This window comes from Pyrus communis, chromosome 7 (genome assembly GCF_041283825.1).
Source record: "Pyrus communis isolate YQ-2024b chromosome 7, ASM4128382v1, whole genome shotgun sequence".
NCBI lineage: Eukaryota > Viridiplantae > Streptophyta > Magnoliopsida > Rosales > Rosaceae > Pyrus > Pyrus communis.
The window spans coordinates 17,115,650-17,134,544 of record NC_142571.1 but is presented as its reverse complement, the minus strand read 5'-3'; the positions used below and the strand labels follow the sequence as shown (position 1 = coordinate 17,134,544).

The 18,895-nt window shown below is 38.1% G+C and overlaps 3 protein-coding genes across 3 annotated transcripts; all 3 read left to right on the top strand.

The window, feature by feature from the left end:
- The first annotated feature begins 2,587 nt into the window (after nt 1-2,587).
- On the top strand, nt 2,588-8,715 carry LOC137733952 (putative methyltransferase PMT15). The gene is made up of 6 exons (XM_068473173.2): nt 2,588-3,347; nt 5,435-5,645; nt 6,337-6,634; nt 7,407-7,799; nt 7,949-8,026; nt 8,308-8,715. The coding sequence occupies exons 1-6, from the start codon at nt 2,634-2,636 to the stop codon at nt 8,525-8,527; spliced, it is 1,914 nt and encodes a 637-aa protein (XP_068329274.2). The 5' UTR covers nt 2,588-2,633; the 3' UTR covers nt 8,528-8,715.
- Nucleotides 8,716-12,671: 3,956 nt separating this feature from the next.
- LOC137734308 (LOB domain-containing protein 37-like) lies at nt 12,672-13,232 on the top strand. The gene is given in 1 exon segment (XM_088697397.1): nt 12,672-13,232. A coding segment is annotated over 1 exon segment (519 nt). The 3' UTR covers nt 13,191-13,232.
- Nucleotides 13,233-14,170: 938 nt separating this feature from the next.
- LOC137734045 (COP9 signalosome complex subunit 1) lies at nt 14,171-18,638 on the top strand. The gene is made up of 6 exons (XM_068473301.2): nt 14,171-14,704; nt 15,669-15,989; nt 16,836-16,952; nt 17,054-17,139; nt 17,575-17,809; nt 18,133-18,638. The coding sequence occupies exons 1-6, from the start codon at nt 14,303-14,305 to the stop codon at nt 18,307-18,309; spliced, it is 1,338 nt and encodes a 445-aa protein (XP_068329402.2). The 5' UTR covers nt 14,171-14,302; the 3' UTR covers nt 18,310-18,638.
- Nucleotides 18,639-18,895: the final 257 nt, after the last annotated feature.

Genomic DNA, 18,895 nt, shown 5'->3' with positions numbered 1-18,895 from the left:
ATCATGGGCTACAAAGCCCAAGTGGTGGCATCAGCCATCACTTTGCCGATTTGCCGGAAAATCAAAAAGGGTGCCCGGAGCACCGTGAGAACCCCCAACTTTCGTGGCCTCAACCCGCCACATACCGTGGTTAATCAAGGTGGTTCTTGGGTGGGTTTTGTAGAGGGGAATGAGAGCTTCAAGATGGTGGTGGTGGCATCGAAAAACTCCACCGGAGTTGGCCTGAATCGACCTTGGAAAATGGTGGTTGCGAGTTGGAAAAACCCACAGGAAAGCTGGGATTTTTTTTTTTTTCCTTTTCTTTTCTTTTTTCTGATTGGGTCTCACCCTCTCCCTCTAATTTAATTGGTTCCTTCCTATTTGTGCCTAAAATCAGATTGGCCACTTTCCCACAAGGTGAGAATTCAAATAATTTATAACTAAACTTTAAATAGTCATTTTCAAACGTCCATAACTATACCGTTATAATCCGGACTCGCAAATGGCTTTCGCGCGTTCACATCCACGAGTATTACGAGAATATGCTAAAAGAATAAGTCATACGTCTCTCTAGATGATGGTCAACATAAGTCAAAGCCCTTGCCTCTAGGGCAATTTCGTAAATTCATGCTTTTAAAATAAAATAAAAACGTAAAATTTGGAACGGGTTGTCACAATTAACCAACATAAAAATTATACAACATAAAAAAAAAAAAACATTTAACAACATGAAACTTAAACAACATTTTTAAAAACATTTAACAACATCAAACTTAAACGCTTATTCTATGCTAACGTCACTTAGTCGTTGGATTTGAATTTAAGTTGTAGTTTTTAAATAATAAATTATGTTTGGCCCTATGGCCCTCGGTTGGAGATGGAGGCAAATATGGCCATGTACTGTTCATTAAAATATTAATTTATTGGAGGGTCAGAGGGCTAAAACGAGCCCTCTGGCCAGCCTTTGGTTGGAGAAGGCCTTAGGGGGACTTGGGAGATCAACGGAAGGGGAAGGGTTTTTCAGCGTGGCAGTGCCGACGTCCGCATTTTGTTGCAATTTGAGTGGATTGTAAATCTTTCTAATTTCAATTTTGTAATTGTTGTGATTTAAAATTCTTTTATACCAAACAAGTTTTTGAATTTTGTGAAAAATTATTCTTGAGACATGGTTTTAAGAAATGATGAATTTTTTTTTCTAGTAAGATAACAAACGGCTGTTACGGTCCTTATTGATTTCCAATTTTGATAAATAAAAAAAAATCAGAAATAATCTTTAGAGCGTTTCATCGTACTTTGATGAGAGATCTTAATTACTAAGAAGGAAATATAAGGAAAGAAAAAGAAAGAAATTTCAGTGGACAATCCAGGTAAGGTAAATTCCGAAATCAAATGTGTGCAATAAATGGTACAGAGAGTCCGGAGTCACAAAAGACTCATAGTGTTGTAAAATCGACGATGTGTGTACAGTGGAATAAATAAAACAAGACACAAAATTTACGAGGTTCCTCTACAGTCAGTGTGACTGGAGTACGTCTTCGGGCAGCAGTAGTGCTTTCATTATAATTTGAATAATAAGAGTACAAAGATAACTCTATTTATTCTCTCCTCTCCTCTTCCTCTCTTTCTCTTCCCTCGTCTCTTTTTCTCTGTGCTCTTTCTTGAAAATATACGGAGTGCTCTATTTATAGAGTAACTCCAAACACACATCTTTGACAATATAACTTCCTTCACCTCCCAAGTCAAGATTAATTTTATGAGCATTGAAAACTTCTATCAATGTTAAAAATTTCTGCCAAAGTACTGTGGGCATTCATTACCCATCAGACTTTTCAACACATAGAACAATGTTGACGACATTAATGCATCGTTACCTTGAAATCTAAGTAGTAACTACACATCACACGCACATTGTACTTACCCCTCTTATTAGTAATACACCACACACCATTCATTCAATAAATTCACACTTCCGACTCGTGTGCAAGAGCCAACTTTGTTCTTCAAATTCGTTCAAAGTTGTAGAGTCGGAACGAGAGAGACATTCACAAGCAAATATAATTTTGTTGATGGTAAATTAAATTCATGTAAACTCTTGCAAACATTTCCTAAAAAAAAAAAAAAAAAAAAAAAAGTTAATACACCTCATTACAAGTAAGACCATCTCCAAAGAGATGTCAAATATGCCAAATATGATTGAAAGACATTTAGGTGTTCTCCTATGGATATGTCATATATGATGTCGCATGTGAGTCATTTAACTCTTTGCTTTCCAACTGCCTTTTTTTGACAGCAAACAAAGAAGGAGTCAAATATATTTAATTAAATTTTTTTAATACATGGGTCCCATCAACAACCAATACACTAAAAACTACAATTATTTTTAATAGTTAATGTAACTCTAGGCCTAATAAAATAATAAAATAAATATTTGACATATCCATTAGAAAAAAGGAGAATTTAGCACTTGTGAATTTGCCACATCAACTATCAAATAAAATTTTAACATATTATATTTGATATCTCCTTTAAAAATGATGTAAGTTTTAGCTTTCACGCAATCGGACGGTTTCACCAAAATAAGCGCTTGTACTTCACTCGCCTTTCGGATAAGAAAACCTCTTAGTTAGTCATCGGCCTGTCTCCCTGGATATAATATGCATTATACACACCTCAACTCTCTCTCACTCTCTCTCTCTAAAACAATGGCTTGTCCAAGTCCACTACAGTACTTTTCACTGAAACCCAAAAGAGCCAACCTTTATTACATGACGTTAGCCGCAGTCCTCTGCACGCTCTGCTACCTCGTCGGAATTTGGCAGCACTCATCCGGCGGCGCCGTCATCACCGCCCCTGTCTCCGCCGTCGCCTCATGTCCTCCAATCACCATAAACAAAACAATCCATCTCGACTTCAAAGACCACCACACCGCTGACGACCTCCCCCTACCTCCCGCGGCGGCGCGTGTGGACCACCTGCCGCCTTGCAACGCCAAGCTCAGCGAGTACACACCGTGCGAGGACCTCACTAGGTCGCTGAAGTTCGACAGGAAGAGGTTGGTGTACAGGGAGAGGCATTGCCCGGAGAAGGAGGAGCTCCTCAAGTGCCGAATTCCGGCACCGCACGGGTACAAGGTGCCGCTTCGGTGGCCAGAGAGCCGGGACTCGGTTTGGTATGCGAACGTGCCGCATAAGGAGTTGACCGTGGAGAAGAAGAAGCAAAATTGGGTTCATTACGACGGGGACCGGTTTAGATTCCCTGGAGGCGGGACCATGTTTCCTCGCGGTGCTGATGCTTATATCGACGACATCGGAAAGTTGATTAATCTCAGAGATGGGTCTGTACGGACCGCCATTGATACCGGTTGCGGGGTAAGTAAAAGTTTTTTCGTTTTTTATGTTTTTAATTCAGTTTAAAAGGTGACCATGAGTTTGGTAATCGGTAGGTTGGTTCTTTGTCAAAGAGTACGATAGTGGCAGGATGTCAAATAATTTGACAAGAAAACATTATCATTATTTCTTAAATCCTTCTATTTTTTGTTTTGTGAGATAATCGAGATCTTACGTTTATTTCTTTGGATATATGTGCTTCTAGTTATCTAACAAGAAAACGCTTAGCATGCGCACTCTATTGTGTGTGCTTCAATTATGGGTGTGTTTATGCTGCATAATTTGTCCGAATTGTCATGTGCCAACCGGAATGGCCCAATCGGCCAATGTGTGACTTAAATTCTTAGTCTTTGTTTTTTTTTTCCTTCTTGATTGAAAATTGTTTGAGTGGTGAGAAAGTATGCGTGTAAATGGCGCTACGGTTTGATGGGATTTGTCTACCATTTGCTTCCTTTTTTTTTTTTTTTTTTTTTTTTTTTTTTTTTTTTTTTTTTTTTTTTTTTTCTCGAGTGCTTCCTTTTGTTTTTGAGTAAATCCAGTAATTCAAGGAAATCCCAAAGAAGAAAACTAAAGAAAAAAAACAAAAAACAAAAAAATTAGTTAGTAGTTTCGTCACAACAGTCTACCATTTCAAGAGCTAAAAAGACTCACGTAGACATTCCCTAACTACCTTTGTGTGATTCCCCCTTGATGGGCAGAAACTTAATACTCAAAAAAGAAGCAAAGGAAAGTTACAGCTCAGTTTTTATAAAATTAGAAGAAAAAACCATTTTAACAATATTTTATTCTAATTGTCTTTGATAAAAAATAAAAAAAAATATTTATTCTAATTGTCTAAATAGAGGCAGATAAGGTTGAGTCGTCTTTGTGGACCCAGAAAAGTAAGTTTTAGAAAACATCAAAATGAAATGTTTTTCTGTTTGGCACGTGATAAAAGAAAGAAATTAGCAAAAATCTGGGTTGGTAGGGTGGTGGGTAGAATTACCACACATTATTTTGGGAAAAATGGTTTTTGAAAACCATGTACTCCAGCTTGTCTTAATTAAACAATTTCTAGTAAAAATTAGACAATGGATGAAAATAACTTGAAAATATATTTTCTACATGTTCTCTCCCTTGGCACTGAAGTAAAGTGGTTCATAAAAGATATGGATGAACAAGACGTTTATATTACTCTTAATTATGATTGACATGTGGGAAAGCAATTATATATATCTTGCAATGTACTTATTTATAATGTTAATCACTTAATCTTCTTTTAATCCTAAATTAAATGTTGGAATGTTAAAAAATTACTTTTTTTTTTTTTTTGGCTGAACAAATGATATTATCTACACTAAGAGGGAGGGGGTAGATTTAGCATCACAATAGGCTAGCAATTGGAGAAAATTGAACCTAAGACATCTTCATTACAAGTGAAGAGGAATACCACTAGACAGTAGTACTAAGTGACAAAAAATTATTTGTTGATGAAAAGAATATTTGTTGATAAGGTTGCCAACCGTCGTCAATTATACTTGCTATTCTCTTAAGTCAATAACGTTTATTTAATGGAAAGTGTTATTTATAAAGATAAGTTAGAAAAGTTAATTGCCCGTTTGGTAACTTGTTCATATTTCTTTAATATGCCATGTTCAATGGTGTATTCATGTAACGAGAGACAAAAACAAAACAATATGTAACTGATTGAAACGAAGATTTGTTCGTGCAAACGGGATAAAATTAAATTGAACAACTCAAGCTAAAACTCATTAAAATTTGTCCCTCTTTATTATAATGTCATTAAACATTAAGAAAGCTTTGATTTTCTCCTTTATCATGTGAAATTCCATGGTCAAAATGTTCATACTTCGCCACTTAGTATTATGGTCTAGTGGTCTTCCTCTTTACTTGTAAGTGAGAGGTCTTAGGTTCGATTCTCGCCAAAGGCGAGTTTGAACCACATTATTGTTATTGTAAGGCTAAGCCCACCATCTTCCTTTTAGTGTAGATAATATTGTTTTTAAAATAAAAAAAAACGTTCATATTTCAAGTAATATTTGTATTTGTTCTTATTATTTTTGTTTCAGGTTGCAAGTTGGGGAGCTTACCTTTTGTCCAGGGACATCCTAACAGTGGCATTTGCACCAAGAGACACCCATGAAGCACAAGTTCAATTTGCTCTTGAAAGAGGAGTCCCTGCATTGATTGGCATTCTTGCTTCCAAAAGACTTCCTTACCCCTCTAGAGCTTTTGACATGGCTCACTGCTCTCGTTGCCTCATTCCCTGGGGCCAATATGGTAAAATCGCTGTGAATCCTAATCAACTTTAGGTTAAACATTTTCTTCTGCTCTATTAGATATGGTGCTTGAAGATGTTTATTTAACTTGGGATTGTTGGGGAGAAAAACTTAGAGTACTAAACTCTAGCACAAGTGTTGGAGAGACAATACAAGTAAACAAATTACTTGTATTACACAAACAAATATTACAACACTCTCAAAGGACACTCTTAGAAGCAATGACACTCACTCACTTTCTAGAGACAAACTCTAGAGCACTCACACTCTTACAAGACTATTCTTTCTTCTCACTCTCACTTGCTTGCTTGCTTACAAGCTTGCTTGGTTGGTTACTTGTTGATTTGTTGTTACAAATGGTGTGGATGCCTTCTCCTTTTATAGGCATGGATGGAACCTTGGAGAAGCATGGACACACCATGCTAGAGATATCTAGATAATTCCACTAACTTCGTAAGCTAGAATTATCTACACTAATCTTGCATGTTGGTGGAAACCTCACCATTCTTCTAGACTCTTCCACCAACTTAAGAAACAACATTCTAGTTATTTCTACAAAGTACTACTTTGACTTGGATAATCTAGCTAACCAACCTTAGTGAAAATTCTAGAATTCTTTATTCTAGATTTGTGTAGGTCCTTTAATGAGATGGGGTTGATTTCTTTAACAGGGATTTTGATTATATATGCAGATGGGCTTTACTTAATTGAAGTTGATCGAGTTTTACGCCCCGGGGGGTATTGGATTCTTTCCGGTCCACCAATAAACTGGGAGAATCACTGGAAAGGATGGGAAAGAACAGCTGAAGATCTTAGAGCTGAGCAGACTATGATCGAGAATGTAGCAAAAAGCTTGTGTTGGAAGAAACTGAAGCAGAAGGGTGATCTTGCAATTTGGCAAAAAACCACTAACCATTTCCACTGTAAGATGAACAGAAGGGTCTTCAAGAAACCATCCTTCTGTCAAGCTCGAGATCCCGACATTGCATGGTAATGTGCTTTTCCTTCTTAAATTATTTATTCTTCAGCTTTTGAATCTCTTTTTTTGGGTGTAAAATTTTGGTTTAGTGGTTTAGAACTTTGTTTTACCTTTGTGGGATTTGTGAAGAGATTAGAAACGAGAATTCGTCTAACTGTTAAATAAGGTTAAAGAAGGTACAGTTTGGCATTGATACCAAAACCAATAAGATAGCAAAGGTAGGCAGAGTGAAGAATCAGAATCAGTGTTAGTTAAACTGTCAAGTCCAACCATGAACCTTCCAAACACCATGACCTCTCCGCAGGACCACCCTACTGTTGTCTTCTTGCTACCTATTTTGTTCTTCACTCAATGTTCGTTCAGCTGCCAAGATTGAAAAATCTGTTAAAAAGACTTGAGTGGAATAAATAATTATATGATCGATATTGGAACACAGTCAGTGATATAATCAGTTTTCCTATGGTGCCGAAACATATTCATGTCATGTAATCACTTATGATGATATTGTTGTTAGATTATGTGTTTTGGTTGATTATCAAGTACAAATGATGAAATTGTTGTTGAATTAGATATATTTGGTCCATTATTTTTACACTTCATAAGGGGTTACGCCTCAATGCTACGCTTTCCCTTCACATAGCAGTAGATAAAACGGCTTGCATATGCCTCAATGACTATATTATAACATGTCAGTTAATTATATCATGTGATTGTTTCAATACCATATATTCTTTTTCTCCATTTTACTCAACACCCTTGCCTTTTTTTTTTCCTTTTTGGTAGGTATACTAAAATGGAGGATTGTTTGACTCCACTTCCTGGAGTGAACAACATAAAAGAAATTGCAGGAGGGGAATTGAGTAAATGGCCAAAGAGGCTAAACTCAGTCCCTCCAAGAATCAGCAGTGGGAGTTTGACAGGAGTCACAGCTCAGACATTCAGAGAAAACACAGAGCTATGGAATAAAAGAGTAGCATATTACAAGACCATGGATTATCAGTTGGCGGAACCCGGGAGGTACCGGAATCTGCTCGATATGAATGCTTACTTGGGCGGCTTTGCAGCTGCACTTGTTCATGACCCTGTGTGGGTTATGAACATTGTCCCTGTTGAGGCGGAGGTTAACACCCTTGGAGCCATTTATGAACGAGGATTGATTGGAACTTATCAGAATTGGTATGCTCTTTCCCTCCTAACGATAAAGTTATTTGAACCACATTTACTAACCATGCTACGAACCACGTCTCTGATCGAGGTGGAACCTACGTATACAAGTGGGTTTCACGTCAATTAGAAATATGCTAATGACTTTTGTTGCCTGGCAGGTGTGAGGCCATGTCTACTTACCCAAGAACCTATGACTTCATCCACTCTGATTCAGTTTTTACCCTCTACAAGGACAGGTGACTCCTCAACCTTACATGAACATTGATAAAGTTTGATATGATTTCAACAATTACGCTAGCTCACAAATTAGATGACTATCTTGATATGTATAGTGATTGTCTTTGATGCATGTGGATCCCACAATGCATTATATACGTACATTCACACACACGTAGATGACTGTTTTGATACATGTAGTGATTGTCTTGGATCAGTCATGCACGCACAAACGGCCAATAGTCCCTTTCAAGATCCTTAAAGCATTTACTAACTAGCACACGATTCATTTGCGTTGTAGATGTGAAGTGGAAGATATTCTTTTAGAAATGGATAGGATTTTAAGGCCAGAAGGAAGTATAATCTTCCGTGACGACGTGGACGTGTTGGTGAAAGTCAAGAGCATCATGGATGCAATGCAATACGATGCCAGAATCGTTGACCATGAAGACGGACCCATAGAAAGAGAAAAGATTATGTTGGCGGTCAAACAGTATTGGACTGCGCCAGCTCCTGCCTAACAAGATGAAGGACAAAGAAAAACATATTCATAGACCTCTAGGGCTTCTATTTTTTTTCCAAATTATTCCAATTTTTATGTCGATAATTTTGAGAAATGTAATGATTTTGTCAGGCACCCGTGATTTGTTTTGTGGTGTGAAACTTGGATTGAATTCTATACCAATGAAAGAAAGCAATTTTAAAGCAATTCTTTACAAAACATGTTCTCATTTATCAAAAAATGTAGTTCAGCAACAAAAGACGCCACAAGATGATCAAACATGTACACTATGAAGTCGTCTCTCTGTAAGGCATGTGACAAGTAGAAGTTAAAATTACGTACACCGGCATTATCTTATCCTGCTGAATACATGTCACTTTCGTTTGCTTTACAGGGTTTGACGTGTATGGCAGGTTGTTTGAAACATTACCCCCTATGAGAAGGGTTACTAACGACATTAACGGAGCCACATCGGAAATTGAAGATGCAGCAATCAACCAGTTCAAATATACACTACCATCCGAGGGCATCGCCTGTGGTTTCAACCTTTCAGAGATGGAACTTACAAGGAAGAGGGCTTCTTGTTTATTTGTAAGGCCAAGTTCGCTCAATGTTAGTAAGCCGTCATCAACAGTAAAAGCACGCCGGGGATAAGACCTCCCCTCTACATGAAATCATAACAACTCAATCAGAATACACAAAACCGCGGAGAAGTAGTTGTGCAGTCTCGCTCGCTTATAAACAAAAAGAACCAACCATTGCATGTCTACTGAAATAGTTCAATTAAAACAGCGCATGTGATTTAGAGTCAACGGCATTGTCCCTGTCGTAAATTACCAGATTCGGGTCAAGTTTCCCCATATAACATCCCGTGATCCATCACTAAAAAAAGGCAAATGCGGATGCCTTAGCAGCTCGTTAATGCCCCAATCCGAAAACCAATTTAAAATGTTGTATTATTTTCTACTCTTTCTTTTTAATAATAAATTTCATCCAGTTTTGTCACCTAGTACTACGGTCTAGTGATATTTTTCTTCACTTGGAAGTGAAAGGTCTTAGGTTCTAATCTCATGGATGGCAAATTTGATACTAAATTAGGTTGCTCATTGTGTGGCTTAACCGAATTCTCCCTCCTCTTAGTGTAAAAATATCGATGTATTCAAAAAAATTAAATAAATTCATCCAACAATAAAGCATTTTTTAACTAAGTGGGGTCAGCTGTAAGAATCTTAGAACGTCATTGCGCTTGGTTTTGTGTCACGTCTTCTATTAGATCCAAGTAGTCTAAGTCTTTTCTTAGAGTCTTTTCTAAAGTCTTCCCTCTACCCCTTCAGCCCTGAACGTCTGTTCCGTAATCTCATCTTCTAACCGGAGTGTCAATAAGCCTTCGTTTCACATGTCCAAACCATTGTAACCGATTTTCTCTCATCTTTCCTTCAATTTCGGCTTCTCCTACTTTACCTCGGATATTCTCATTCCTAAACTTATCCTTTCTTGTGTGCCCACACATCCAACGAAGCATTCTCATCTCCGCTACACCCATTTTATGTATGTGTTAATGCTTCACCACCCAACATTCCGTGCCATTAAGCATTGCTGGCCTTATTACCGTCCTATAAAATTTTCCCTTAAGCTTCAGTGGCATACAACGGTCACACAACACGACGGATGCACTCTTCCACCTCATCCATCTAGCTTGTATTTTATGGTTGAGGTCTCCATCTAATTCTTCGTTCTTTTGCAAGATAGATTCTAGGTAACGAAAGCAGTCACTCTTTGGTATTTCCTGATCTCCAATCCTCACCCCTGACTCATTTGAGCTTTCATTTGTACTAAACTTGCACTCCATATACTCAGTCTTTGACTGACTTAGGCGAAGACCTGTATATTACAACATTTCTCTCCAAACATTAAGCTTTGCATTTACTCCTTCCTGAGTTTCATTTATTAACATTATATTGTCGGCAAGAAGCATACCCCAAGGAATATCATCTTGAATATGTCCCGTTGACTCATCAATTACCAATGCAAAAAGATAAGAACTTAAAGATGAGCCTTGATTTAACCCTATAGTTATGGGAAAGCTTTTGGGTTGTCCTTCATGAATTCTTATAGCAATCCTTGCTCCATCATACATATTTTTTATAGCTTGGATACATGTTACTCGTACTCCTCTATTCTCTAGAATCCTCAAAAGAATGTCTCTTAGGACCCTATCATGTGCTTTTTCTAAATCTATAAATTTCATCTAGTTTGCCTTGAAAAAAAACAGAAAGGAAAGATGAATATTTACCACCTTGTAAGTTCCAGGCTTCACCTCTCTACCGACATCTATGAAGTCAAACAAAACTTAAAAAGGAACAAAAATTTTGGTCAGTTGAGACAAAAGAGGCAAGCTTTTAAATTTGAAAAGATTTTAAAATTGGATCTGAAGCTTGTTAGACTTGTGAAAGCGACGACTAAGACGACTTCCATTTGGCATCGTTACAAGAAGAGTAGCAACAGTCTAATCATCTATTGTTGGTTCACAAGGAAGCGAATCATTTTTTGCAGCAACCCTACTCTCAAATTCTTGCCATCAGATTTTAGGGAAAAAAAACTTATAATATTAAGCCGTTGAAAGATCAAAACAACAATCATTCCATCATAAACCTCAACCTAATTAACTAATACTTACAATTTGGGTCCGATATCTTAACTCTAAGTACTGGAAAACTACCAAACAATAAAGGTAAAGAGGAATGCTGTGTAAATTGAGGGTGCAAAGACAGTCTTGCAAGTCATTGGATTCAAATTCTACTTCCTTGATACAGTCATGGAACACATTGAAAACTACCAAACAAGTGTGAGTGGGTTTGAGACTACAAAAGCAATTGAGAAAAGAAACAAAATATTGAATCATTATTTTCCAATACAGTGGATTGCAGGATAATAATTTTGGATTTTTGTCGAATTAATGAACTGTTGATTTCTTAAATTAATTCAATAAATTGGGACCATACAAGATCAATTGTGAAAGAAAAAAATAATAACGACGTTTGAGTCATATTCACTTTGAATGGCTTTGGGCAAAGCAATTGAGAAAACAAAGCCTAATTAAGCTTTAGTCAAGGACACCCCAACATAATTGGATGTTGGGGCCAAAAATTAACAATGGGTCAAGAAATTCATGGAAACCCATCAAGGAATTGATGTCTTTTGCAAAATAAGGCTTTGCAACCATCAGACTACGGGTTGGGCTCGAGCAGGCTGCTGCTGGTAACCTAATATCCTACAAAACAAGTTGCAGGTTTGCTACAATCACGGAGTTGAGGAAAAACAACCCCATCGTGTGTCTGTAGGCTGTAGCAATGCACAGGTCGAGGGGAAAGTGCCCATCAGAGTGATCAGGTGTGCATGCCCGTCCAACAGAAAGGAAAGACCAGGCACTTAGCCTGGTTTTCAAGCGCAAAAAGCAAGCCTAGAGGCCTGCTAGGTCCAGCAACAGCTCGGCTCGGTTTGACTTAGCACTTGGGTACAAACGCAGGCCAACCAGCGGAGCGGCACCTAATGGGCAAAAAAAGAACATTGAGGCTTTGAATTTGTAGAAGAACCTCCTCCATGAACCTTAAGTTCCTTAGCGTTAGACAAGAGTATGCTGATAATGTGTTGTAGACCTATTTAACTGAAGAATTAAAGAGAGGGAGAAAGGGGTGCGGCACACAGAGAAAGAGATTGATTTGGTGTATTCTGATGTGAGTTGTGCCTTTATTTATAATAGTAGAAAAAGGTAAATTACATTTTACCCCCTTAGGTTTGGGGTCAATTTCAATTCTTTACAACATCTTTTAAACATTTCAATTTCATATATTTACTATCATTTTATTTCAATTTCATACATCCGTTAGAAAATCTGTTAAGTATATTGTTAAGTGATGACGTGGCAAATAAGGGGTCCCCATTTGTGCTGGCATGGCTGCGACATTTGTGCCATGTGGCTAAACACTTAATAAAAAATTTAAAAATTTAAAAAAATTAATTAAAAAAAAGCAAAAAAAAAAAAAAAAAAAAAAAAAAGCCAAAACCCAATTCGTCTTCCCCACCCAAGCACACCCCTAACCCAGAATCCCATTGCCCCACCCCTTCTCCCCACCTGAGCACATCCTCCTCCAAGTTCTTCGCCCATGCCGGCCTCATGTCCTTCATCTCCACCGTCCCCGATTCCTAACATCCTAGTTCATCTCTGCCAGGCTGCCGTTGAGACTGTCCTCCGTGATGGTATGCTCCGACCGATTCCCGAGCTCTTCGGTGGAGCGTCCACTCCCGACGAGGGCTCCGATGCCAATGTTGACGGCGTCAATATCTCTATAGACATATGGAGGCTTCGAGATCCGAGTCATAAATCTGGTTCCTCCTCCCGGTTCGCCAGGGCCTCCTCGCCAAAACACAAGCGATTTGTGGCTGCCAACGAGTCCTCCACCAAGTTACTTTAGCTCTAGCAATACGCAGATTTAGATCTCTGGTTGACCCCAACCTCATCTTTCAAACCCAAGCCCAAACCGAAGATCCGACAACTGGGAACCCCATCCATGAACTTAGATGAGTCCGGTGTCACCACGTGCTTCAAGAATGGGTTCGAAGATCAACACCCATACTCTTACGTCGTTGGACTGGAGAAAAAGCTACTCAACTTGTTCCCCTGAGGAATTTTCCCTTCCGCCAATTTTTTGTTGATGAATCCGACGCTGCTATATGAAATTGAAATATGGGGTGTCCTCGGGTGGGGAAGACGAATTAGGTTTTTTAGATGGGAGGGGAGGTGAAGACAGTGGATGAGGGTGAGGGAATGAGATTTTGGGTTGAGGGTGTGCTCAAGGGGGGGAGAAGGGGTGGTGAAGAAGAACTGGGTTTTGGCTTTTTTATTTTTTTAATTAATTATTTTAAAATTTAAAATTTTTATTAAGTGTTTAGCCATGTGGCACAAATGTGGCAGCCACGTCAGCACAAAGGGGACCCCTTATTTGCCACATCATCACTTAACGGTTTACTTAACATATTTTCTAACGGATGTATAAAATTGAAATAAAATGATAGTAAATGTATGAAATTGAAATGTTTTAAAGATGTTGTAAGGAATTGAAATCGACCCCAAACCTGAGGGGGTAAAATGTAATTTACCCTAGAAAAAAATAAATTCCTTACCCCTTTGGTATTACAACTGAATTAGGACACTATCTAAAGTATATAACACAACTGAAGTAGAATTTGCACAATCACATTCTTAACCTAATTAGAACTTCAACAAGATATATCTTTTACACTAAGGAGATGAAAAATTGGGCTGAGTCACATAATGAACAACTTATTTTGGTATCAAATTCATCATCTTTTTAGGTGATTATGAATATAAGAATCACACCATATCCAGCCAATGAAATGGTTAATTGATTGTAATTTAAAAAAAATAATCACTAAATTTAATGTGTATATATATATTTTAAAAGTAATGGAAGAGTGTATTGTTTAGATTTTAGGGTGCGTTCAGACTCCCATTACGTGTATGCTTCTTGCATCAAACTAGGTTCAAAGGCTCAAAAGCCTCGAACCAAAGCCCACAATAATTGCCCAATCAGAAAGCCCAGGAAAAGAAATAGTCTGGTCCCAAACGGCGTCGCTTCGTTCTCCTCCCTCGCTGCACAAACTTGTACAAAGAAAAGGGATGAGACGAGAGAGGGAGAGAGCAGCACTGTAGCATTACCTACAGAACGTACCAAAAAATTCCCCCAAATTTGTGCCGGATTTCGAGTTTTCCCAAATGGAAGGCGATGACGATACATCGGGACCAATGATCGACGATGAGATCTACGCCAACGGCGTCGATGGAGACAACGAGAAGCGGAGCCGACCCATCATGAGCAGCGAGCAACTCGACATCGAGGCCTACGCGAGCCTCTACAGCGGCCGCACCAAGATCATGCGCCTCCTTTTCATCGCCCAGAGGAGCCAGAGCAACGAGGCTATGGAGCTGGAAGCGCTCCGCATGGCCTACGACGAAATTAAGAAGGGGGAGAACACCCAGTTGCACAGGGAGGTCGTGCAGAAGATAGTCGGTCGATTGGGGCCGGAGTACGGAATGGACGTCGCTTGGTGCGACACTGTGGATAGGAGGGCCGAGCAGAAGAAGGAGAAGCTCGAGAACGAGCTCAATGCCTACAGGGTATGCCGTCCATACAACTCTCACATCTTTGTGGTTCTCTCTTTAATTTCTAGGGCTTATGTGATTGAGTAGTATATAGGTTTTTTTTTTTTTTTTTTTTTTTTTTTTTGTGGTGGGTTTTGTTGTGTTTATTTAATTTTTCTTTAACTGTTCATGTTGATATACTTGATATGGTGTGCCCGTAGTCTGTTTGCTGGGTTTAATGATTTGTCATAGTTATCGTTTTCGGATTATGTTGTATATACAAACGAGGTTATGGATGAGATGTTCTATTCAGGATACAGGTAGTCATGGTCCTGTGGCTTGTATTTCTAGGCAGTGTTGGGCAGCAAGGAAACAACTTGTTCACCCCTCGACTTTAGCTTTGCCTTCAGATGTTTTGGTGGATCAGTGAAAAGATGTTAAAGGGACATAGTAGATGTTATTCTTTCGGGTATAGGAAAAGTAAAGGAGATGGTGTACTGCAGTTTTGTGCATGCAAATGAATATGGGGTTTTGATGTTTTGTAAATGGAAATGGACCGTGGTCATCGTTCTCGTCAACCTAGCGAAGCTGTCGGGTAATAATCAACTATGGGCTCAAAATGGAGGTTTCCAAATGCAACATTGTCAGTGGTTAATGCATGACAGATATTTTCAGACACATTTACCTATACGTGTTGCATGTTTTTCAACTGTTGATCCACTTAGAACTTCTTTTTTGTGTACTTATTATTGGGATCTAATGAGTTCTCATACACAATGATTAGGTTTCTGCTATATTGAGTTTTTGATGCTTATTGTATATATTTTTATGGTGGGAAAAACTTACATTTGGGATTTCTCTGTCTGAGGGTTGTTGTGCATATTTCCTTGCTTATGTTCCTAAATGGTGAAATAAGTGCAATTTATGTGATTGAATCTTCTTTGGCTCCCATTATGGCGTACCATGATCTCTCATTATTCTTTCAAGTGCTTTTGTGCAGACAAATCTGATCAAAGAAAGCATAAGAATGGGTTACAATGATTTTGGAGATTTTTATTATGCTCATGGTCAACTTGGGGATGCTTTTAAAAGTTATGTTCGGACTCGTGATTATTGCACTACGTCAAAGCATATTGTTCACATGTGCATGAGTTCAACTCTGGTCAGCATCGAGATGGGTCAATTTACTCATGTCACAAGCTATATTACCAAAGCAGAGCAAATACCAGATGCCCTTGACCCTGTCACTGTGGCTAAACTTCGTTGTGCTGCTGGATTGGCTCACTTGGAATCTAAAAAATACAAACTTGCTGCTCGTAAGGTTGTGGATATTTCATTACTTTTTGTCTATCGTAATGCTTTTTTCTTTTTCTTGTTTTTTTTTTTTTTTAAAATATATATTAAAATCTTCTAGCTTTGTGCTTTAACATAAGAGCTTGTGAGTTTATGATTTTAATCAGTTAGGCATGTTGTGTTTGGTATGCTAATACAATTTACAAATACTGAGAAGGTCAATTAACAGTCAATTATTTCATGCGCTAAAGTTGTTTCAACTACAAACTAAAAGGATGTGACTTAGCTAATGATGAATTAAGGTGCCTTGTGTGTGTATCGTATACCAGCAGGTTCAAATGCAGACTGTGAGGGAGTGTTTGAATGCTCAGTATTTGGTGTTCACACAATGAACTTTTTCGTGTATGTTTATATATTATTCAGTATTAATGGCATCTTTCATTTTATATCTTATATTCTGGATCATATTTAGTGTGCCTTGTGAGAACCTTCATAGTATAATTATTTCCTTACAGCTCTTTCAACTGTACTATGTCATTATTATTTTCCAATCTTATTTCAGTTGTAATTTATGTGTTCTTGTTGGGCAGAATTTATGACAAGATATTTCGATAATATTGAACTTATGCCTTCAAAATCAAAAGAAACAGTTTGACCTTTAAGTATTGCTAATTTAATTTTTCCTGGTTTTAAGATTGTCCCTGGTTCCCTAAATTTTATTTCTATCCTACATGAAGGGTGTTATTATATGCCCATTATTTAGTAAAATCAGTTGCAGTCTTTTGACAGTGTAGTAGTCTCTGTCTTCCCTTTATCTGTTGCTCTCGTGAGACATCTAATGTTTTAATCATGCTCATTCATTGTGACGTTACAGTTCCTGGAAACTGGGCCTGAATTAGGAAACCACTACAATGAAGTGATTGCTCCTCAAGATGTTGCAACATATGGTGGGCTTTGTGCACTTGCAACTTTTGACAGAATGGAGCTTAAGGCATATGTTCTTTCTTTCCTTTTAACCATCTCTCTTTGATTTTATGGTTTTTGTGGTTTAGACATAAAGCTTCTTTCTCAGTGAATGATTTTATATGACAGAACAAAGTTATAGACAACCTGAATTTCCGGAATTTTTTAGAGTTAGTACCTGAAGTCAGGGAGCTTATCAATGATTTCTACTCAAGGTAATCAATAGTGATGTTATCTTTTTAGTTGTTGCCTTGCTTCATCAGTGTGTCAATTTCGGCAATGGTGCTTCTACACAATGCATAAATGGTGGGGGAATTTCAAGTTATATAAACATTTATAGATTTAAATCATGTGAAGATCTTAAAATTATTTTTCTTTTTAAACCAATTTGTCAAGTGAGATTAGACATTACTTATTTGTACCATAATCCATCCTGTGGTTACTTTGAAATGACATGAGACCTTGCTTACTCATAGTTTCAATTGCAAAGATTGCCCGCTTTCCAATTCCTTGTTGGAAATGAATATAGAAGTTGAAGGTGCTTGTGCTTGTGCAATTGCGTTTACCCGTTGGCAGTGTCGAAGGCTTGTTATCTGATTGATGTTCAAATATTTCAGTTTCAGTAACATTCATTCGTTCTTCTTTTGTAGCCATTATGCTTCATGCCTGGATTACCTTGGGAATCTCAAAGCAAATTTGCTGCTTGACATCCATTTGCATGATCACCTTGAGACACTCTATGGCCAGATCCGCCACAAGGCTCTCATCCAGTATACGCACCCCTTTGTATCGGTGGATTTACATATGATGGCCAATGCTTTCAAAACTGATGTTTCAGGGCTTGAGAAAGAACTTGAAGCTTTGATCACTGACAACCAAGTCCAGGTGTGCTTTTCAATGCTATCTGCTGTATCTATTTGTATGGGATATTTACCTAGCTTGTAACTTACAAAATCTTGCTAACTCACTCCATGCCCATTTGTTAAATGGACCTCATATATATTGGTTCACTTAAGTGGGCCTTTACCTGATGTCCTAGGACTAGGCATGGCGTATGGAACCCAATCGGTTAACTGAGGTATTATGCATGATGAATCGGTTTTTGTGGTAGGGTTTGGGGCGGTGGGGTTGAAGTGAAACTTTAGATCGGTTGTTTTTCATGTGTAGTATTTTGTTCTTTATTGACCCAATACATGATGCCACTTCAGGCTAGAATTGACTCGCACAACAAAGTCCTCTATGCACGACATGCAGATCAAAGGAATGCAACTTTTCAACGGGTGCTACAGACAGGGAATGAGTTTGATCGGGATGTTAAGTCTATGCTCCTTAGGGTAAATCTTATAAAGCATGAGCACAATCTCAGGTCATCAAGGAAACACTGACTATTTTAGACAATGTGTTAATCTGGCAATCTGGCCAAGGTTTGCGTCTGCACTTTTTGTTTTTGACATTCATCAGCTTGGTTAAGTAGTACGGTGGAGGATTTGACACATTTAGAAAACCAGGGTGCAAATATATGCGATCTTTACCGATATTAGATGGTTGCTGTCTTGTATATTCGGATTTTGATTTTGATTAGGTTTTTAGTAGTTGCAGCATTGATTCTGATTATTGTGTCATCTGTAGCTGCTGCTTTTTTTCAGTTTCTTCTCTGTTGGACAATGTCAATATCGAATATTCAGATTGAATATTGAAGAAGGAATTGCATAAATTTTAATGCCCCAGTTTGAGGACTTATATGGTATTTGTACAGTCACAATGCGTGCCGTGGCAATGAAATAAGAATGTGAACATTATTACTCACGTCCTTATTTTATTGGTACTAGAAGCTACATTGTGGTTGTTTTTGTGCCATGTAACTTGTTCTCCTCGAGTTTAACCGTAGATTACTTACTAGGCCGTTGTGCCATCAGGTCCTCAAGTTTAACAGTAGATTACTTACTAGGCTGTTGCGCCATCAGGCCCGTC